Source organism: Barbus barbus (assembly GCF_936440315.1).
Source record: "Barbus barbus genome assembly, chromosome: 28".
NCBI classification, from domain to species: domain Eukaryota; kingdom Metazoa; phylum Chordata; class Actinopteri; order Cypriniformes; family Cyprinidae; genus Barbus; species Barbus barbus.
The window spans coordinates 18,189,811-18,213,441 of NC_136756.1; the positions used below are offsets into that span (position 1 = coordinate 18,189,811).

Below are 23,631 nucleotides of genomic sequence, written 5' to 3' on the forward strand. Positions count from 1 at the left end.
TGTGATAATTTATTTCTGTAACTTCATTTTCAGTTACACATGGCAGAATAACATGTCAGTGATGATGATAATAATAATGAGATGTCTCCGTCCATGGCACTCAGCTGTGGTCTCTAATGTTTTCTCTTCACCGCAGTTCTAACTGACTGGCTTGTCTTCTGGTGCTATGGAATGGGCCTGGTAACTTGGTAACCGGTAACACTCAAGCCCCTCCTCTGGCCACATTTACATAATCTCTTTGTGTAGTCCAGGCACTGTTCCATTCCCGTTTTTCTAAGTAATGAAAAGAGCATATTAAGTCTGACAGTCCAAAACATTAGCTCATTGTTCCTGGTTGTAGCTTAGTTCTCTGCATAAGCTACCACATGATGACTATAAGCTATTTCAGGCTTCACAATAGGCTTTCTACACTCTGATCTGACTAGGAATTATCTTTCCACTCTGAATGTTGATTGGAAACTTAAGGAAAATGCACAAACTGAATGCAGTCAGATTTTTCTCTATAAAGAGTTAAGTCTGAACTGTTATACCTTATAGAGGAATTGTGTTCAAACTCAAAAATATGTTTACAACTGTCAGCCGTTAATGTTATAGGTGACTTATCTGCTATCTTTTATCAAGGGCCACTATTGTGAGACAAATCTGAACCAATGTCCTGCTCCGAATCTGTTTCAGGTGGACAGATGCGAGTATCTGCTGAGTAATGAACGCACAGATCTTCAGATGAAACCAGGATGGTTTGTTATTGATTAGAAGCCTTTTTCCTACAGCTGAACAACCATATTTAATTATTCATTTTTTATGTATGTGAAATGTTCTACACATTATTATGTGCTGTTTTTGGTGTCCACAGAACATCATGGTTGCATTGTAGGTATCTATTCATCAGTGATTAAACATGAAAAGTGCAGTGCATCTCATCTCAGCTCACATTTCTGTAAGTACCAGCTCAATTTTTGAAGTTAAGTGGTTTTTGCATGTAATTTTGTTAAAATAGTTTAGAATCAAGTTGGTTTATATTAATACTAACGGATGCCTATGATTTCTTGTAATACAATACATATTTTTATATTTGAGGAATGTCTTAGTTGATGCATTAGAAATGTAAATATACTGCTTACTAATGTTGTGTTACATGCATTGTTCTCAATAAAGATGATCTTTTACACTACTTTGTGCTATTTTCTGATGTTACACATGAAAAGAACGAGTGTATGTTTTAAAATGACAAATCTTAATATGAGCAATCTTTTTTTTAAGACACTAATAATAATTAAGATAATCAATGGACTTCAGACAGTGCTGTTTCAAAGATTATATTATATATAAAGCTGTTTTCCGGTTTGCAGAAAACGCTTTTCTTTTCTATTTTCCTCATAATTTAGATAAGATCTCCCAGGGATTAACAAATGTTTTACAGGAAATCCAGTGGCTGTCAAATGTACTGCTGGATCTTGACAATTGTGAGCATTGTCAACAAAACAATAATAATAAAAAAGGAAGGAAAAAAAACACACACGCAACAAGAAACTTTCATCTTATAATCCTTAGGCCAGCATCATGCTATCACATTTTTCATTACAAAATCACTAACAGTACAGTATAGCTGGTGAAGTCTGTCATTTACATTAATAGCGTTATTGTGTCCCCTTAACTGTCTTTAAGGCTAGTTTAAAACAACTTATACAAATGTTCCAAAACACTAACCCATTTCTTCAAAAACCCTGTTTTCATTAAACAATTAAGTGTGATAAGGAAAAGCTTGCTGCCAAAAACAACACAAAAAAATCAGTGGCCAATGATTTCAATGGCATATTGTTATTATTTGTTCACTTGTCACATTTGTGCGTGTCTTGCTCATTCTAGGAAATACTAGTTAGTCATTACTTGGCTGATGAAAGAAAAGAACTGGACATTCCAGAACATGGACAGCCTGTTAATTGACACAACATTCCAGTAGCAGTACATCTTTCGGGCCTCTAGAGGGCAACAGCTCACACAGAACCAGCAAAAACTGTCTACAACGTGAGCTGTAACGAGATTTCTATCAAAACAGGACATGTTCAAATGCATAGATTGATCAATTATATTTCTATTACATCTTTGGCTCTCATCCCCGGTATATTTAGCACAGTCATTGTGTCCAAAGGCAAACAGTGGTGATAAACCCAACAAAATCGGAACCTAAAAATAAAAATGGCAATAAGTATAAAGGATTTGCACTTTAGAGAACGCTCAATATATATACTCAACGTCTGGGCCCTCTTGTACAGGTACACATGAACCCACAAGCACACTGACCTAATTCTTGCGAAACTTGGCATCAGAAGAATATTCACTTGTATTCACACAGCGGTTTGTTCCAAAAAATCTCTTGGTTGCTGTCAGCAGTAAATGACAGTGTGACTGATTTGGCACCAGTGGAAAAAAAAAAAAGAAGTCCATGTCTGGAGTATTCTGGCCTAAAATGTCTTCCAGTTGGGGCACCAATGACAAAATCTGTTGATGTCAGCCATTATGGCTTGATGCAGTACTTTACACAGTACTAAGCTTCATAGCAAAAAACACATCAACAGACATGAACACGCATTAAAGGCTCAAAAATGAGGCTCACGGAGTCTTAATAGGCTTATTGCATAGACCCATCCCCATCTGACAAAATATTCTTATTTCACTACTAATATATTTGCCTAAGTGAGTATTATGTGTCCTGTGATACAAATTTACAATCATATCAGTGGTAGCATTTGAGTAACTTTCTAATGTAGGAAGATCAAGATTTATCATGTGCTGTAAAATAAAAGCTTACGTGGTGACAAAGGCTCCTCATTTTGTTCTCATGCTGATCTGATTGCCATTAAAGATGGCGGTGAGAGAAGCAAGAAGAAGAGTTTTATAAAACCATTCAACCAACTCCATTCTCAAAACAAAGTAGTTTGCATTGTAGTGTCCTGAAGCATTAAATTATTGGTCTCTGCATTCAAATGAACATTCATTTGCTTGCCATGCTGTGGTCCCGCCAAATGTTCAGGTCAGGTCCTCTTCCGATCAGCCCTCAGAGGGTGAACCACATGACATGGTGGAAAGTAAAATGGCTTTGTGTTTAGCGCTTTATTATACAACACCATTCCTCTGAGGCGCCGGGCAGAAACAGCCATTACTCCACATCAATTCTTGGTTTAGAATCTCTAGCCGCTTCTTCCGGGCTTGCCAGCGCCTCGCCAGAGGCTCCAGGAAAAGAGAAACTGATGATAACAGATAACACACACCTGCCAGGTAGAAGGAGCAGTCGTAGGTCTGAGTGTAGTCGTACAGGAAGCCTTTGGGACAAAACACAAAGCGTTAGATGTATATAAAACTACTGACAGATGGAAGTTTTCCTTAAATAGTCAATGGAGGTCAATGAAGAAAACATGTAAAAAAGAAAGACTTCCTTTTTGTTTTTGTTTTTTTTGTTTTTTTCTTGCACGAACAGTCAGTAACCTGACACTTAAGATGATGGTCTCATGGAGAAAACTTTCTACACATTCCAGTCTAGAATCTCCCCACACCTGTTTTCTGACTTGTTTTCAAGTAGGAATTACTACCTTGGGTAGGATAGAAAAATCTGTTTTGCTTCCCTGGCTGCTCATTATTTTTTGGGGGGTGGGGGGGATTGTGGAAGGAGGCCCTGACAAGATGGTTCATGTTAGCATAACTGTTTCAGAGTTCAGGGGAAGGTCTATACTCGCCTTTCTGAAGAGCCCCCTCTTCAAGACTTGCTTTTCCAAGAACTGTACTTCACTGTAGAACTGTTCTATGTAAGGAGATTCTGTATTTGTGTTGATGACTGAGTATTCTTATTAAATAGCAGCAAATAATGTATCTAGTAGCCTAATAGAATTTGCTTAGCAATACATTATAATGAAAAGGAGCCATATATGCTGCATATTATGAAAACTAAAGTTCAAAATGCTTTAAATCTATCCAGACAGGTAATCCTATTTTTAGGTGGGTTAACATGTCTCCCATCTGTAACCCACTTAAACAGAAATATGAAACTGTACGACCTCAGTGTCCCTCAAGCCACAGAATACACAGAAGCAAGCTTGTCTTACAAATGATCATGTCTCGCCAAGTCTTTCCAAAGCTGCTGGTTATTTTCGTGAGACATCGAGGCTACATTCACCTATTGATGTTTATCGCTCGCATGATCTAGTCAAGGAGTTCATCCAAACTCCACATACCTGCCAGAGGAGGACCTGTTAGACAGCCAATCCCCACAAAGAACATTGAGAACCCCATCGAGTTGTTCAGCTTTTCAGAGCCCACCAAGTCCACCTGGAAAACACAGATGGAGAAATGAATAATATTAATGACAGATGGCATATGGCAGCATTATGACTTCTCTAACTAGGCCAGAAAAAACAACTTTGCAAGAGAAAGCAAACTTTGATAGAGAAATAGACAAGGATTTATCATTAAATAAATGATTATTATTTCTTATCAAATTTATTAATACACATTTTTCCCCCACCAAAGCATATTTAAAACAATATTTTTTATTATAATTCAATGCAATATACTCCATCTCACACACACTCATACACTGAGGTATGTGCAAAACTCTTTACTGTCACTTTTGATTAATTTAATGCATATTTGCTGAATAAAAATCTTACTGACCCCAAAGGTAGTGTATCTATTTCATAAAATTTTCATACATTTTAGCACCATAAAGCATAAAAAACTATGTTCCATCATGCTTTACTACATTAATTCTCTTGCTGTTCATCCAGTTTGCTCATATTTAGTCATAATAGAACAGTTGATTTGCATATTACAATTAGACGAGCAATTGTATTGTTTAAAGCAATTACTTGCTTTCTTGAGGTTCAGGGAGAATCAATATTTGATTAGTCTGTTAACGGGACAGTTCACCAAAAATGAAAATTCTGCCTTTATTTACTAACCCTAAGGTTGTTCCAAACCTATATTAGTATCTTTATTCTTTTGAACATAAAAGAACAGTTGCTGGTTCCCATTGACTTCCATAGTACAAAAAACATACTACTAAAAAAATAAAAATAAAAAATACTACTAAGTCAGTTGGGACTAGAACTGTTTTGTTGCCTATATTTTTCAAAATGTCTTATTTCAAATTTAGCAGAAGAAAGAAACTCATACAGGTTTGGAACAACCTGAAAGTGAGTAAATTATAACATAATTTCCATTTTTGGGTGAACTATCCCTTTAATTCAAAGATATTTTCATAATAACTACTTTACATGCACGTTCAACAAGCATATTTAAAGTTTATACATGTTGGAAACAGACTGTTTTCCCTCAGGGGCTTTTTAAGCACTCATTTCACTCATCTGGTTCACTGAGAGTGATTCCAGGTTGTAAAAAATATTTGAAAGGTAAAACCTGAGATTCCTTCCAGAGGAACGGGTGTACTGCAGCGCCGGCTGTCAATCTAGCCCTCTCTCCTTACACTGCCCTTCACAGTATTACACCACAAGAACTCAATGTCTCAGTACTAGAAAGAAGACCTCTCCATGACGAGCATGTATAATACGAGTGAAGGAAACTGCATTAGGATGTCCCCATTTATAATGAACAGAACTGAGCTCATAACTCCTAAGACATACTTTCAAGCTGCTGGTAACATTGAGAACACTGAAAGTGATAAAACAACTAAACAGAGACAACTAAAATTGTATTTATATATTGAACTACAGGTGCATCTCAATAAATTAGAATGTCGTGGAAAAGTTCATTTATTTCAGTAATTCAACTCAAATTGTGAAACTTGTGTATTAAATAAATTCCGTGCACACAGACTGAAGTAGTTTAAGTCTTTGGTTCTTTTAATTGTGATGATTTAGGCTAACATTTAACAAAAACCCACCAATTCACTATCTCAACAAATTAGAATACTTCATAAGACCAATAAAAAAAACAATTTTTAGTTAATTGTTGGCCTTCTGGAAAGTATGTTCATTTACTGTATATGTACTCAATACGTGGTAGGGGCTCCTTTTGCTTTAATTACTGCCTCAATTCGGCGTGGCATGGAGGTGATCAGTTTGTGGCACTGCTGAGGTGGTGTGGAAGCCCAGGTTGCTTTGATAGCGGCCTTCAGGTCATCTGCATTGTTGGGTCTGGTGTCTCTCATCTTCCTCTTGACAATACCCCATAGATTCTCTATGGGGTTCAGGTCAGGCGAGTTTGCTGGCCAATCAAGCACAGTAACACCATGGTCATTGAACCAGCTTTTGGTACGTTTGGCAGTGTGGGCAGGTGCCAAGTCCTGCTGGAAAATGAAATCAGCACATCCATAAAGCTTGCCAGCAGAAGGAAGCATGAAGTGCTCTAAAATATCCTGGTAGATGGCTGCGTTGACTGTGGACTTCAGAAAACACAGTGGACCAACAGCAGCAAATGACATGGCAGCCCAAATCATCACTGACTGTGGAAACTTCACACTGGACTTCAAGCAACATGGATTCTGTGCCTCTCCACTCTTCCGCCAGACTCTGGGACCTTGATTTCCAAATGAAATGCAAAATTTACTTTCATCTGAAAAGAGGACTTTGGACCACTGAGCAACAGTCCAGTTCTTTTTCTCCACAGCCCAGATAAGACGCTTCTGATGTTGTCTCTGGTTCAGAAGTGGCTTGGTAGCCCTTTTCCTGAAGACGTCTGAGCGTGGTGACTCTTGATGCACTGACTCCAGCTTCAGTCCACTCCTTGTGAAGCTCTCACAAGTGTTTGAAACAGCTTTGCTTGACAGTATTCTCAAGCTTGCAGTCATCCCTGTTGCTTGTGCACCTTTTCCTACCCAAATTCTTCCTTCCAGTCAACTTTGAATTTAATATGCTTTGATACAGCACTCTGTAAACAGCCACACCTTTCAGTAATGACCCTCTGTGACTTACCCTCTTTGTGGAGGGCGTCAATGTTCATCTTCTGGATCATTGCCAAGTCAGCAGTCTTCTCCATTATTGTGGTTTCAAAGAACAAGAGATACCCGGAATTTATACTGTAGGGATGGTCATTAATTGAAACTCAAATGTAAATATTCTAAGATTTTTGACTTTCATCAGCTGTAAGCTCTAATCATCAAAATTAAAACAAAAAAACTTTTGAAATGTTTTACTTTACATGCAATGAATCTAAAATATATGAAAGTTTCACTTTTTGAAGTAACTTTCAAGAAAAAAATTACTTTTTCACAACATTCTAATTTATTGAGATGCACCTGTATATCTACTCATTTATATATGATCTTTGCAAGGCCCAGGCCTTCCAGTACTCACCAGCACAGGAAGTAGGAGAGCCATGTACCCCCCACAGAAGATGGCAAAGAAGACAGCATAGACCATGAGCAAGATGTACGAGGTGGCCAGAGGGGAGAGAAGATTGACCACACCACACAGGATCAGGTAGGCCTTATGATAGTGATACTTGTGAACCAGATTCCTGTCTGTCACCCAGCCAGATGCAAGTTGGGCGACTGTCTCTGTTATACCTATGAGACAGAAAAACTTTTGTACTGATGGACTGAAAATGGAACACTTAGTATTAGATTCTTCCAAGGTTTCATCCTTATAGGGTATTGCTGCCTTAATATTGTGGAATGTTGTTCCAAACCTGTTTGACCTGTTTTTATGTAAAGGTGACTTTACATGTTACTGTCAAGGTTCAAAATGACAAAAACATTGGTGATCTAAATGGCTAATATAGTTCTATACTATACTTATTTTTTTAGCTTTGTGAGAAAAACAGTATTTCCCAAATTTCCAAAATATAAGTCGCTATCATGCGTACACATACTACAACATCTTTTTACATTGCTTGTACAATTGAAATATACCTCTGTTTCTCCAAACATGGAAAATGGAGAGGTCAGTATTAGTTACAAATAAAAAAAGAATAAATAAATAAATAATGCACATTTTAATTCTTTGAAAAAATAACCTAAGTTCACAAGTTTGGGGTTGGGTTAAGATTTTATATGAAATGAATACTTCTATTTAGCGAGGATTCATTACAGTAAACAATAGTGACAGTAAAGACTTTTATAATGTTACAAAATCTTTCACATACATGTTATTCTACTGAACTTTATTCATCAAAGAATCCTTAAAAATGAATCTGAATTAAAAAGTAATAAACAGCAAAAACTAATACGAAACACTTCTTACAGCAGCAAATCAGCAATTTAAAATAATTTCTGAAGAATCAACTAAATGTTCAGCATCCATTGCTTTAGTCTTCAGTATCACATGACCTTTGGTCCTCACAGGAATAAATTAGATTTTGAAATATATTCAAACAGAAAAGTTATTTTAAACTGTAATAATATTTCACAGTATTCTGTTTTATTGTACTTTTGATCAATTGAATTTAGCCTGGGTGAACATAAGAGACTTCTTTCAAAAACATTGAACGACCCCAAACTTTTGAACTAAGTGTATATTTCACAAACATGAAAAACTGATGCTTGACATACTTTCAGTTAATTTACATTTTGCTTGAAGCCTCTGGCCCAATCTGTTTTTCAGTTCAAAGAGTGACAGAAGAGGAACAGAAGTAATGATAACAGACTAGTTATTTTGTGGTGTGCCGTACAAAGCGTTCAGTACTGCTTTATGTTTGCTGTTGTCTGTGCCGCAGCTGTATGTCTTTATGCTGCAGAGCTTTATTGAACAGTCTAGGAAAAGACCCGAGGCAGCACTATTGCAAATTCATACATACGCAACAGATCCAAAGTGTGAGCCTCTCTGCTGACATGCAGGCTATCACAGTTTATTGAATATACCTACATAAAAATGCACATACACAAGATCATATTCATTCATCACTGAATATGCTTACACAAAGCCCAGAGGTGTTGGTATGATCTGACCAGCTCATATAGAACCAATGGCTTGAACTGATGCTGCAGTTTGTGCACATGTGGAGTCATTTATTGCTGGCCAGACATAAAACAAAACAGCTGCTCGATGTTTGCATGTCCTCGGTGCTCCACTAAAGGTGAGATCCTGGTGTGCCCCGCTTGGACCCAAAGATATTTTGCGCGTTGTTTGTGTGTTTAAATCCCAGCAGGGCCAATGAGTTTCACAGCTGTTCCTGTCATGCTTTGCACAATGAAACTTCAATACAGAATCTCGGTGACAAAACGTTGAGGCTCCTAGTCCACAAAACTCTGTAGTGTATAGGGGGACTTTCACCAGGGTAATCAGGCATGTGACAGGTGTTTGTGTCTTTGTGTACTTCACTCAGTGGACACAAAAGGACAGGACGAATGCAATGTCCCCACTACATCAAAGACGGACAATAGGCCCTCACTGAGGTACAGAGCGCCCAAATGCATGTCCGATCGCTACCACCTCATTAAAACACAAAACGTGTTTGGCTCGTCTCCTCACTCTCTTTTGTCCGCATTGCTGCCTCAGTGGCGCGCCACACATTGTCCGCCACTTCAGAACTGGGCACTGAACTACCAAGCCTCACGGCAGCTACTTGGGCTGTTGCTTAGCGACTTCCCTTGGCTCGCCGACAGTGAGTGACCTGCCACGAGGAGCCTGAGCGTTAGTTCCCTACTCACCCTGTCCAATGTGAAAACATCTTTCAAAGTGCAGGTGGAGGGGGTGGGGGGAAAGGAGACATTTGGAATATCGCGATTGTCTCTCAATTTTGTGCACTATTCAAAACCATTTAGTAGTATATACTATATATTGCAAGTATATTCATACTGAAAATTCCAAAAAGAAAAAGTACACTTCAAATATCCAGATGATGCACTTAATTAACCAGAAAAACAAAGTGTGGAATGTTGGACACTTCATTGACTTAACTATTGCAGCTTTCATTATGTTCTAGAAGGGGAGGGTCTATCAGACAGATGCTGGATGACAAAATGACCTTATAAAGTTCAGACACTAGACAGTAGAGTATTTGATTTACAGCAGAATTTGAATTTGTCCCATTTTAAATTTAGATGATTTATTTCCTGATTATTACTGTGAAGCTGCATTGAAACAATCTGTATTGTATAATGTGCTATATGAATAAAGATGACTTTTCATGGAGTACTGAAGACCATTGAAGCAGTTTTTTGACAGCTTAATTCAGGCAAACTTGGCAGAAAAATTATAAAAAAAAACAACTCCAAGCAACCCCAAGCAGCCTCTGTGAATAAGTGATGCTAAACTTACAAAACCACACTTTTCTGAGCCCTTATTTCATTGATTTACGAATTTAAATGATTTTTGCTTGTGCTATCTTTCAAAATATTATTATATAAATTAGAGACATTGGTACATTTTAAGTGTGACTCCAAAAGGTGACTTTTTGGGCCACTATATAAAGTAGGGATGTACGATAGGGTTTTATTTTTTTATTTATTTTGACAAAATAGTTTATCATTTTATTAACGGACATTCATCAGTTATCAGTCACAACATAAAAATAACTAACAGCTCATCATATCAGTCATAATTTCAGTAACGGTGCATTTACAATTCTAATATGAAGCATGAATTTCAAGTAAATTGCACAGGGTGTAACATAAAAAATTCAATAGTGTTTACTATTTTCCTCTTGCACTATCAACACTATTTTCCTGTTTGATACTGTAAAACTGATTTGATACAATCTGTATTGTATTAAGCGTTATATAAATAAAGTTGAAGAAAAACAAAAATAGACATGTTACAAATAGTGAGCCTTTATCAGGGTGTGTATTGCAGTAAACAAACAATTGGGTCAATAGGGTGTCACATGTTTCCTACATACCCAGACAAAACATTGGTTATGATTTTTTGCTGAAAAAGTTTCCATTTTAATAAAAGCTTTTTCATGTTAACATAAGTGCCTTGTATTTCTTGTTTCTCTAAAGAACACCATTAGAGATAATACTCAACACCCTTAAAATCAATATCTCGATAATACTACCTTTTGGTAAATAAATACAGATGAAAAAAATAATGTTTGAGTAAACATATTCACACTCTCTTTCATTCACTGTGGCATTATTGATAGGACACTTACAAGCCCTCTGGTTTTAGCCACCATGCCAAAGTTCATTTTTTATGTAAGAGCACTCATTGCATAACACTGCAGAAATTAAACTGCTCACAAATAATTAATGTGAAGTTGGCTGTGTTTTTGCATCAACCCTTTAAAGCCCATGATAGAGCACATCTTGCTACGCACAATGGCCATAGTGCATCTATCAGGTATGGCTGTATGGCTTTCCTGGAACACATCCCTGATGAAGCCAGAAAAAAACCCCAGCTTCGCTAATGACATGCTGTCCAGTAGCACTGTCATTACATGGTCTTTTGTCTCTCCATTTTACACAGCATAGCTCAGCAGTGCTTACGTCCTATTGATTTCTTTTACTGTTACACATTATTAGTGTACAGTTCAACTCTTGCAGGCAGAGAACAGCAATAACAAACATGCTGGACTTTTTTGTGCAATAGGTAACTTTTTAATTTAAATCATCTTATAAACTTTGTCACAAATCATTTATCTATAATTTTCTTGTGAATGCAAAATGAATTCTGTACAAAACACTTAATACTTATAATAGAAATAGACAGTGGAAAAAAAAAGACTCTAGGGTTACATAGGTTAATCAAAGGTAATATGACTCACCAGCTACAGAGATGATGAAGGAAGCATCCATAGGGTTGATGCCCAGGTTCCGGGCCCTTGCAGACAAATGGAAGTAAGGGATAAAATATGCCAGCTGACTGAAGACCAGCGACCAAGTGTAGATGCAAAAGAAAGGGTTCTTCAACAGTGAGAAGTCCAACACTTTTTTGGGGTTTTCAGGAAGATTTTCTGCTCTGCTGTTCTCAAGTAACGAATTCACAGGAGAAACCCCATTCATCTCGGGGGAAGTTTTCATTTGGCTGCCATCTGTACCGTTCACCCCATTCTGGATAGACTTTTTGAGTTCCAGATGTGGGAGAGAATTATGTTCATGAACGGGGTTCTCTATTATAAGTGTGTCCCTGTGAATGGGAGGTGAGCTGTCCATTTTGGAAGTGCCATTGGATATAGATGTGTTGCCATTCACATGGTTCTTAAGAGGATCTTTCTCAGATCCAGCTTTATGAAGGTTGGAGTTTGACATGGGAGAAGCTGGAGGTCTAACGTTAATGGGCCGCAAAAGCATCCCAGAAGCCACCAGGTTCAGCATCAGGCCTCCCAAAATCAAAAGAGCTCCTAGAGACAGAAGAGAAACACATGAGTGTCAGTGATAATATTTTAACATGTAATAATAATACTTCTTTCTTTACTGTAATATAAGGACACCCAGACATTTTTGAATTCATGCTCATAAATTCATTACATAAAATTAATTAAAAACATACTTATCATTTAAGAGGAATATTCAAATCAATGGCTGCATTGTATTTTTAATGTATTTTCGGATAAATTATTAGATCCAGAAAAAAATTAGTCACTATATTAAACCAAAAATTACTTTTTAGCCTTAAAAAAATGAATAAAATGACAGTTATAATGTTACTCAAGAGTTCTATTTTAATGTTGTTCTTTAAACTCCTAAAAAACACTTCTGCTGAAAATTCAGTTTTGCCATCAGAAAAAGAAAATGAAAATAGAAAAAAGTTAATTTAAATAGTAATAAAATGTCATAATATAAATGCTTTTATCAAATAAACTTTTGCTTTTATCATGGTGAGCATAAGAAAATGATTTCAAAAATATTAAAACAATCATACCGACACAAAACTTTTGAACAATAGTATATAAATCACACACCAGTTAAAGATTTGTAATGATATTTAAGATCTTATTATAATGTAGCTGAAAACCAAGTACCCTGCCAAGCAAACTGATCCAAAAGCAGCTGAATGAAAGGAGCGAGGGCAAAGGTCAAACCCATGCCAGAGCGTCCAATAGAATATGCAGTTGCCAGCCTCTTTCGGAAATAGGTCACTGTTACAACAGATGTGGCCTGATAAAGAAGAGCAAACCCGAGACCTGGAAAAAAATTAAAGTTTTGTGGATACATTTTTTTTACTCATAATATCTATACTTTTATTTTTCATATAAAATAAAACTCACCAACAACTATCCCCATGCTAAAGTAAAGGTAGATCACGCTAGTTGCAAATATGCTGAAGATAAAGCCGGCACTGACAAAAAACGCCCCCACTATGGAGGTAACCCTGTTCCCCAGCTTGGCACAGGCCACAGAGGCCAAAGGACCTAACGGGTCACAAACAAAACTGGGTTTATTACCTGTCATATTGGATCGAAGATGGTTGCTATGGTGACCGTACCTCCAGAGAGCCTGAGGCTGGACATGATGGATCCAATCCAGCTGATGCTCTCAGATGAACCACCAAACTCATCCTGCAGTGCCACAAAGAAGATCCCAAAGCTCTTCAATGTACCCATTACCAACACGTTCACCTGAAAAAACACCAGCAGATTCAACTGATTTTAGCTCAATACAGATCACCTCAATTTTATCATGGCAAAGACGCTCTAAATTAGAGTATCTAACAGCAGGATTCATGACATACCAGGAAACAATGCAGAACCACCATCCAACCCCAACCGCCATCTGGTGGATCCACATAAACAACCTCCTTTTCTTTCTTCATGGCCTTGGCTTTTTGTTCAGAGCAGAAGGTTTTGGCAGCCTTGCCATCACTGAAACATTCCAACATCCACTTAATATCAACCAGTGAGAGATAGATTTTCATAAAATTATTACCTCTTCACCATCTTAAACATACAACCCCTTACAGATGAAAGGTTTCCAAAAACACAATAATTAATCAATTATTATTATATGAACAGGTTCAATTAAGAAAAAAACCCATGTATCAAAACACTGATAAAAAATTATGTAAAAATGGCAAATGTGGTAGTTAATTTTTAATCTGATCTCCTGTTACTCCTTTGCCCTTTTTTACATTTGGACCCAAATACAGGATCACCAGCATAATGTGGTTTGATCTGGTGTTATCTGTTAAACATTCAACAACCCAGAATGCAGTGGACCGTGATGACATCTGTACCATGGGTTATTCTATTTAAAGTGGTTAAATTTTGAGTAAACATGAGGATGCCACTGGTTTAATCTGGTTATCAGTATGAGGTGAAGTGTTCTGGATCTGGGCCTGAGACCTCTTTATTTACAGCTGATCCAGCTGAATACAAATGTGTGTCTAGTACAGTGTTCAAAATGACACAGAGAGACTGAGCGAAAGAATGGTCAAAGGCTAACGGGTTCGTTCAAACAAACACCTGGTATGAAGTTAACCGAACGGCGAGCCCCTGTGCAGAGATGGTGGATCGTTTGAATTATTTCACAGAGATAAACACTTGCTCAACTACAAATACTGAGCAATCAAATTCATCACCTCAGGTCATTCCAGCTGAAGCAGGAACATGACATTTGCTGATCTGAAAATGTATGGGTAATGTACACATAACAACTGCATAGAAAATATACACTTTTTTTTTTTAAAGGTACAGTTCACAAAAAATATACCCGCTCACAATTAACTTGCCTTCATTTTGTTTTAAACCTGTATGATTTGCTTTCTTTTGTGGAACACAGAAAAGGAGGTATTTAGCATAATATCTAAATTGGACGACATTGGACGTACCTGTACAATGAAAGTTGATGGGAATCAAGCCCCAAAAAGCACAAAAAGAAGTATAAATGCACTACATCACAGGTCTTTAGGAACCATTCAATAGCCTTAAATTAGAAATGACAATTGAATACTTTATTCACTGAAATCATGGTCCATTCACTTTTTTAAAAGAGCTGTTTGGATATTCTGCTAAAAGCATCCACTTTGTGTTCCCCATAACATAACCGTGTCAGACAGAAAATATGTGGTTTGTAAAGCTCTCGTACATAAAGCTCATGAGTTCAAGTAGTTGGTAGTCTCCTTCAAGAGAAAACAGACAAGTGGAGACGCTAAAGCATGCAGAAACTGCTTAGAGGATTACAGAGCAATGAATTGGGCCAGTGTGTTGTAAGTGAAAACATTTCCTTCCATGTGCTTACTGAGGGCCACCCCAGAGTGTGTCTGTGCATGTGTGTGTGCTTGCATGTATGTCAGATCACATGTGCGAATGCTTCAGCTCAAGAGTGAGTCTAGAAAGTTGCATTGGAAAGGTCTACAGTCCACCCTGTTACTCACCCCGACACTTTCACTCAAAAGGCTCTTTAAAATCCAGTGCTAATTGCATTTTTGGTAATTGCCCTATGTGCAGCGATTGAGTGAGCAATATTTTTGGTCACAAAAACAGTGTTTTCCTCCTCTGGTATGTGTTATGAAATTATTATAACATTACTGTTTATGTGACAGTCATGCAGAACCTGTCTGGTCGCTTTGTTTTAAATGTTGGAGAACAGTAGTAATATGAATGAAAAGGGCCACCTATAGAAATGTAAAAAGATCCATCTTAACAAACAAATTTAGTTACCTTTAAGTCGTCACCTTTATTTATATAGCACTTTTAACAATACAGATTGTGTCAAAGCAACTTTCCAATATCAAAATAGGAACATTTAGATCTCATAATCTTAGGCAGTTGGAGAAAAATACTTTGAAAAAGACTCACCTGTGTTGCTCTTTTGGCAGCATAATTGTTGCACAGGAAAATGAATGACCTTTAAGGTGACACCTTATTTACTCTGAGTCATCTTCCACACTGGAAGCTCAACTTGCAGATCTTGCTTTGATGAACCTGTTACACAAACTCTGTTATAACTTACTATCTTTTGGACCTTCCCGACACAAGAATCTCTAATCACTGGGTGTCCAAGGTGTGCGTCTTTCAGTTTCAAATAACTAATTCTCAGAGTTTTCATGCATGCTGACAAATGCATGACGCAGTTAATCTAACATTCATTGTTAGAGATGTCTGACTGGGGGTCACAAGCTTTCATAACTGTGGTGATTTCTGGCATGAATAGTCAAGAGTACTGCTTGTGCATCAAACTTTTTAAACAGTTTTTGTGTTGGCGCATCTGTGTGGAACTTTACATCCCTGTGACTGTGGACCCTCTTACCTTGTGTTGGGTTTGTGCAGGGGCTTGGCCTTTTTAATTAGTTATATAACCTCAGTTCAACTGAGAATTACTTTTTTTTTTTTTAAATCTCACTCATTTGATTAATATGCAAATGCAGTCTTGTTATTCTGACATTACAGTCAGTGGAAGGAAATCCATTGACCTCTTCATTGATTCACTGTAATGTTTTCTAAACACATTCACAGAAGTACATTTCCACACATTGCCTGCAGTGTCTTCACATCAAACATTTAGAGTCTAAAAAACATGCACAACTTTTCCTAGTGTGATACACAGTAGTTTCATAAGATTAAGCAGGCTTAATTTAAGTGCATGTACTAACTTTGGGATAAAGTGTCCAATTTATAATCCAGTATCACTCTTCAACGTTGCCATAAATAATAACCTCGTGACTCCTAACTTTTACTTAAACAAATCCTTGTAAAAGGTTTGCAACATTCAAAGATTCTCACTGGGAACGCACCGTTCAGGACATCCCACACAGACTACAACGTTATCTTTCCTCCCCATCCTCAACTCAACCGTGCGACAACAAACCGTGCGGTTGTGTAGTTAAACCTCTAAAGACTTAGGCTTGGTTCATAGTCATATACTATGACACAAAGTAGAGGCGAAAATCACGAGGAGGCTGCACTTATGCACTTACCTCAAACGCCAGAGAGCCGATGCTGTCGCGAGCTGTTTGCAGCCGCATAGCGCTCGTGTGTGGATCGCGCGAGCCCAGCGGCGTTCGTGTGAACGCGCGCTACTGGAGTGCAGTACTTTACACCTATCGATAACAGTCGATAGAAAAAACACCGTCAGTTAAACCTCCGGAATTATATGATCAATGCTTCATGTTCTGATAAAACATATCGGGTTTTATTTTTCTGTTAGTTAGGTTAAAGTACAATTTTTTGGGGGGGAAATAACCTAAATAAAAAAAGAATCACATTTAGCTAGCCTACCTGTCGTTTATAGCCTACGCAATTGTATTAGATTGTTGCAAAAAGGTTAATACATTTGAAATGTAAATAAAATGTAAATAAAAAGAACCATAAAATTAAAACCTAACCAGGTTACATGTATTTTATTTAATTATGGTTTAATGAACACAGAATAGGCTAATATCTACTCCTCACACACCGTTGAAATCAACCTAAAGCATATCAAACTATTACCAAATTGACGAGAGAGAGAGAGAGAGAGAGAGAGAGAGAGAGACTTGGCTTTTTCTTAGCCAAGAAAAACTTCGGATTTGTGATATATTTATCGGACTTGTGAACTTCATCAATCATTTTGTGAATTGTCAACGACTAGCCTATTTCATAAACGCAAACGGGAAAAGGACTTACCATATTTCCCGAAACGATATCAGTCATTTTATTCCAGGTTTGATTTGTTAAGACTTGATCTGGATAGACGTCTCCTCATGCGCGCATCTGCAGGTGTGCCGCGGGCAACAGTCGTGGATTCCCCGGTGACAGCTCCGCCTATGTGGTGGTATGTCTTATCGAAGTCATCCCTGACCATGGCTAGACTCCCTGTGCTTAATTTCTCCTACTTTCTGAAAATTTTCCCAAGTCTCTGAGACTCTCAGGGGTCACATCTGACCCCTCTGACCGCCACAGATCGGAAGCAATGCTCTCAGGGCGTGCAGAGCCAAAGACGGCCCCTAGTGCTTTAATGACTATGTGACCGGAACTTAGAAGCTAAGTATTGAAGTGGAACTAATTATTACAGAGGCTTTCCTGGACTGTGCCTATTTGAAAGAGGTCAAACCACTACACTGTGACTGCTTCGGGGGCAAATAATAAATGTTTAAGTATTCAGGGGGAAAACCATAAAAGGCACTGATGCTCGTTGAAGGCAGGTTAATCTTTGAAGTTTTTAGAACAACAGGTAAACAGACAGTAATGAATGACAGACTGTCCTACAAGATCTACCTGCACATTTTGATACTGTAATCCCAGGTAAAACATTGCCATGCAAAGTCATTGCATGTCTTATGTTCTCAAACATTATGTAGCCTAAACACACCTGTATTCTGAAATGTTAACCATACAAATGTACATAGAGAAGATTTATCTGCTGTTTAAAGCACACACAAACCATCCACATGTACAGCATATGACAAAATTGGCTCATATGCTGTAACTATTTAGAGCTGCAAATCAGATAATATATTTTGTCTTTTCAGTTGAAGATCCATAAAGGGCATTACAATCTACAAATATAGTATTGTGTGCATTTAAAAAAATAATAAATTAATATTCATGAAATAGTTTGGTTGACCCACACTTGCTTTGATGATTATCTTGTGTTCTATTCTCAGTGCTGTTTGTGTGCTTGAAAAAGTTACACATTCACAACATCTTCTAAACAGTATGAGTGACAAACAGTACATGCATAGCTACATCAAAAATAGAGCAAAAACTGCAGTGTATGATTTATTTTCTCTAAGAATTAATGCTGCACACTTTGTATACCACTTGGATGTTTCCAGTTTAAGTGCTAACTTTGCCAAACTCTGATTCTTATCAGTTAAGGTAAAAAATTTTCACACTCAAAAGTGAAAAGTGATTTCACAGTTAACTGTTATCAACGCTCCATGACAGGCCAGAATGACTGATAAAAATGGAAAAAACCTTAAGTTACATTTTTTTAAATTATTTTCTTTACCTCTGTATGTTTTATCGGAGAATTTGTTTACAAAAAGAGAAAAAAAAGAGAACACCAAATACTCTGTATTTTCCACACGCATACATCAAACCTTTTCAAGTCAAACAAACAAACAGGAAACAAGGAGTATTCCTAGTGTATTTCTGTTATTCATAAAATAAGACAAAAGTAATAGTAACCTAATTTCAAATGGCATCTGTTTGACAAAAAATACATATAATTAACCATAACTAAGAAGGAGGCTGAGAAAAACCTTACCCATCTCAACTTTAATAATTTGCCATTGTTAATCATGCACATCAACTATAACTCACAATGAACCATTAAACTGTTCTCTGTAAGGTACTTACAGAATGTAAAATCATTGTAACTATCTTCAGTATTCTACTTCATGCAAAACATTTGACAACTACTGCCCCCTTCTGAACACATTATGGTACTTCAACTAAACAAATGTGCAAAATAGACCCAGTCAGAATTAGTTTCCTTAAATAACACAATTTATTGGATGGGAAACAATGGTTTGACCCCCACCCACCCATAAAAGCAGTAAACATCTAAACTATGGTTGCAAGAAAATACAAATATTGGAAAAGAAATGACTGATTAACCATGGACACAAATATATGATGGTTTTTGATATGATGGAAGACATGATCTCAGCCGATCAAATAGACCGTTGAAGCTTTTCAAACTCAAATAATGATGTTTAAAACACTGCACACATTCAATATATGACAATTATAAATAAACTGAATTTATGATGCCATCTTATGCACAGCCAGTGTAATTGTTCCATGTGTTCTCACCAAAATGTTCCTGCAATGACAGAATTACATTAAGGGTCCCATTTAATACTTAAAAAGCAGTAACAATATTTATCATAAGTCATGTTATAATAAACTTTAGTGCACATATACAATTTGAAGAGCATGTCACGGAGTGGCATGTACTTAATGGGATAAAAGCAGCAGTCAAAGATTGGAGAACAAGCCCTGAGCTGTAATTATGGCTAAGCCCCTGAATTATACACTTTATTAAAAAAAGTTTTAATGAAGATTTAAACATTTGACATTTCAATTAAATATTTCAAGATCTGTAGTCTGTTTTGGAAACTAGACAGATGTTTGTCAAGTAGCTTCTTACCCAGAGTCAGACTCTAGACACACAGTAGGAGAGTCAGTGGGGTCTTTGGTTAGAGAAGCAGCTTGCTTGGCCAGCACAGACACAATGCCTCCATGTTCATCAGAAAGTGAGCCACGGCCTGAGATCAAAACATTCAAGACATTAACAGTTACAGTACATCATATGGGTCATGCTCAAATTATGGTGAGCAATGAAAAAGATTTCAGACATTCAAGAAAACCCATATAAAAGCAAGATTCTGTAACCTTTATATTTTAATAAGCAATACGTTCAATATTATTACTGTGTACTGTTGCACATAAAGTGAGGGAAAAAATAATTTGTTATCTATAAGGAGCTTGTCACTGTCTTGACTTTTTACCCTTGCTTCATTAGTGAAACAAATGTAGTGTTATTTTAAGTATTAATTAGGCTATATATTATTGTAGTTTTCAGTAATATTTTGAATGAGCTTTTATTTCAATTTTCATTTTAGTTTGTGTTCAGTTTTTTGTAATATGTTACTGATAAGAGTAATGTGTCCTGGTTTTGTTATCTTTTGCCTTTTTAAATTTTAGAGCTTCAAATGATTTGTTTACTTTAATATATATATATATATATATATATATATATGTGTGTGTGTGTGTGTGTGTGTGTTCAATGAGTTCAATTAACACAAACAATTACAAATATATTAGTAAACATAACACAAACGTAAAAGTTTTAGTTCGGGTTGTAAAGTTGTCTATTTTATGTAATAATAATGTCCCCAGTTATTATTTATTTATTTTTTTTAAATAAACTGAACTGAACCACATCCAAAACTTTCGTATTGATTTTTTTTTTTGGCGACATCTTCCTCTGTAACGTTACACAAATATTAACATAAAATGAATGCTGCAAATACAACACCTTATTTCATCCATCATAACCTAACAGTCTGTGGATGAATAAAACAGAATGATACTTACATCCTAGATTATGGCCTTGAGCGTCTGTGCACAAAACCCCAACGATGGCAGGATTTTTCATTCTAGTGGAAGAAAACATTAGTAAAGCAACACCCAAAATAAGTATAGATGCTTGGGAAAAAATGATGCATTTAACTTACGTATCATCAAGATGCTGCTCCAGTGCACCCTCCATAATAGCGGATTAAAGAATGTCTTCAAATTAACCGAAATATGAAATATTGTTGAGAGAGCAGCAGCGATATTTATTATTTGTATCACTTCCGGGATGTCAGCTGACATTCCAACGCTACGGCGCCCTGTAAGGAAAAAATACTAAACGCGAATATGATTTAGCGCCATCTAGCTCAAAGTGTAATCTTATTATTATTCGTCTGTTTTATTTTTATTTTTATTTATTTTTTATTGGCGGCACGCAATACAGCATCCTAACCCTCTTTGTGTAGCCTGTAAAGCATTATGGGTTTTTAGTTTAAATAAACATTAATTTGATGCAACAGGAGAACTAACGAGCTAATAGCTTAGTTTTTGCTGGACCAAAATGATTGAACCACAAACCAGCTAAAATGTACTAAAACACAGCAACCATCTTAAGATGGATGTTTCTTCAGGGCTATGGAATGCTGCAGCCATAATGACAAAACCCAGAAATTTGAACTGAAGTGCGGGCCGGGCCGGGCCGGACCTGGTGCGACTGCACAGTTGCACTGCCTGAAGGACGGCCCTACACAGACCTTGTTTTATACATAAATTGAAAAACCCATTATCAAAACCAATAGGAAAATCTCAAGGGAACCCAATGTGAATTAGTCCGAGTTTTGACGTCACGGCTGCAGCACTGTATTGTTATTTAGTGGATGATCACATATTATTCAGTGGCTAGATCGACATCTTTTTCTTCATCTAACTTCCTTTTTATAAATAATACAATCCTAAAAACTCTTTAAAGGCCAAATACATCCGGTTAACATTTAGCTGTCATTGTCAATGAGAACTCTCAGGGGAACGTGTGAATGTTCACTGTTGATATCTCTCTAGACGACCCCACGCTCTGACCAAGAGAAGAATAAAAGACCAGTCCTGCTCCTCACCATCAATTGTATTTGAGCAGAAGTTCTTTATCAGAAACCAATGCTATCTTTTCCATTTTGAACTCATGATAGTGAGGCACTCTCTTTTGTGAGCCTGTTTTAAGAATCACTTCTGACAAAGGCTCTTTTTTTGGTCATATATATTACATAACATATATAAAATATATGTTTATGTAACTATGTATCATATACTATGTATAGGCTATACTGTGTACAGCCTACTACAACACAATTTGTGCAAAGTGTAACGCATAAATTAGGTTATTGAACTCAATATACATGCAAATAGAATGAGGCAGAGCAACATCGACCATTTCTGTCCCTCTAGAGCCCATCTGACCAGGTTAATGTTTCCAGAATGTATGCAACCTTTTATTTATGGATATTACAGTTTTGATATGAGGTCTGTTTGACATTTATACTGCTATTGCAAAAGACAGGCATCAATTAATGTGCCAAAAATGACAAGCTAGTGTGCGCTGGATAATTTAAACAATTCAAAAATAATTATTAAGTGAATTAAGTAAATTTAATATTAAGTAAATATAAAACATTAAAGGCTATGTATTAATAATTTAATTTAATTTTAAATTTTATTTAATTTAAACAACTATTTTCTTTCCTTTTTTGTCTCAGTTTTCAAACTACATTTATTATGAAGTTATGCTTAACAGCTTTCAGGCCCTTTTAGCTAACTTGGATTCTCCCCTGCCGGCAACGCTTGATGATTTCTGCCCAGTCCTGTGCAGTTAGAGCCAAGTTGGTCTGCTGACAGGGCACAAAGTTGCAATGTAATTACGTGGCCTGGGCGTCAGTGACATCCATCACTTTCACTGCAGTCAAGTAATGCACTGCTGACTAACCAATGGCATTTTCATGCTCTCGCTAAACGTAAATCAAATCCCAACAGATAGGACTGACATTTCCCACCCCGCTATCGTTCACTCCAATTGCCGTCAAGTCAGATATTTTATTTAGCTATAATTTCAAGTAAGCTCATTGATTCTGTATAGCTGCGTTTCATCACGTATCTCCATCCCTAGGGCTTTGATGATCAGAAGTTCATTCAGGCTATATCCACATTTTCATTTGCTTCTGATGCTGATATTAAGAGCATGCTGGACTTTATAAGGTGCCTTTATAAGGACTTTAATGCCATGTAAGATGTCTTAATTGTATGTATTGTTAGCTGAAAGCACAATAAAAATACTTATAAACAAACATGCTAACAGCTTTTACGAATGGCAGGCGTTCCAATTCTGCATAAAACTGAAGAGCTTTGTGTGAAGCTTTGTGCCTTCCGATGACCTTACGGAGGCAAAAGCAGAAGGACAAAACCAGATTGAACTTGACACGAGGAAGTTGTTTAGTTGAAGAGTTCTTATTTTTAAAGAGTCCCTTCATGAGGACTGTTTGTAGTGAGTAGGGCTTATGTGTCCACGATGAGATGTAATTACTCTTGTTGCTGCTGGGTCAAGGAAGTTTTCAGGCTTGAGAGGACATGATGTCGAATGTGTTTAACCTTCTGTGGCTGACTGGCACATTTAAGACTTGTAAATAGGAAATTGTCAGTGAATGACAGTGCATATTATGTCATGGAGTGACTGTAGGCTTAAACGTCTCAAATGAATTGACAAGTGCTTAATTTGTTGTGATTTACCTGCGAGCTGCATCATATTGTCAG

General features: G+C 36.9%; 2 protein-coding genes across 2 annotated transcripts; both read right to left on the reverse strand.

The window, feature by feature from the left end:
- Positions 1-1,532: 1,532 nt before the first annotated feature.
- Positions 1,533-17,718, reverse strand: LOC306848719 (monocarboxylate transporter 5-like). The gene is made up of 11 exons (XM_079383444.1): positions 17,434-17,718; positions 16,746-16,868; positions 15,628-15,753; positions 13,563-13,692; positions 13,317-13,449; positions 13,099-13,242; positions 12,853-13,014; positions 11,656-12,231; positions 7,305-7,516; positions 4,227-4,320; positions 1,533-3,320 (listed from the first exon to the last, which is right to left on the reverse strand). The coding sequence occupies exons 3-11, from the start codon at positions 15,648-15,650 to the stop codon at positions 3,115-3,117; spliced, it is 1,680 nt and encodes a 559-aa protein (XP_079239570.1). The 5' UTR covers positions 15,651-15,753; positions 16,746-16,868; positions 17,434-17,718; the 3' UTR covers positions 1,533-3,114.
- A 798-nt stretch (positions 17,719-18,516) lies between these two features.
- On the reverse strand, positions 18,517-21,149 carry LOC306848018 (ragulator complex protein LAMTOR5-like). Its single transcript, XM_079382328.1, has 4 exons — positions 20,997-21,149; positions 20,857-20,918; positions 19,907-20,024; positions 18,517-19,579 (listed from the first exon to the last, which is right to left on the reverse strand). The coding sequence occupies exons 1-4, from the start codon at positions 21,029-21,031 to the stop codon at positions 19,519-19,521; spliced, it is 276 nt and encodes a 91-aa protein (XP_079238454.1). The 5' UTR covers positions 21,032-21,149; the 3' UTR covers positions 18,517-19,518.
- Between the last annotated feature and the right edge of the window lie 2,482 nt (positions 21,150-23,631).

Excerpts from the sequence above, each read along its gene's own strand:
- LOC306848719 (XM_079383444.1), bottom strand. The coding sequence starts at position 15,650 with ATGCTGCCAAAAGAGCAACACAG. Across the intron at positions 13,015-13,098 it reads TAGCATGGGGATAGTTGTTG|GTCTCGGGTTTGCTCTTCTT; the intron begins GTGAGTTTTATT and ends ATTTTTTTCCAG. Across the intron at positions 7,517-11,655 it reads CTTCATCATCTCTGTAGCTG|GTATAACAGAGACAGTCGCC; the intron begins GTGAGTCATATT and ends TCTGTCTCATAG.
- LOC306848018 (XM_079382328.1), bottom strand. The coding sequence starts at position 21,031 with ATGGAGGGTGCACTGGAGCAGCATCTTGATGATAC. Across the intron at positions 20,919-20,996 it reads GAGCAGCATCTTGATGATAC|AATGAAAAATCCTGCCATCG; the intron begins GTAAGTTAAATG and ends TTCTTCCACTAG. Across the intron at positions 19,580-19,906 it reads TGTCTAGAGTCTGACTCTGG|GAACATTTTGGTGAGAACAC; the intron begins GTAAGAAGCTAC and ends CTGTCATTGCAG.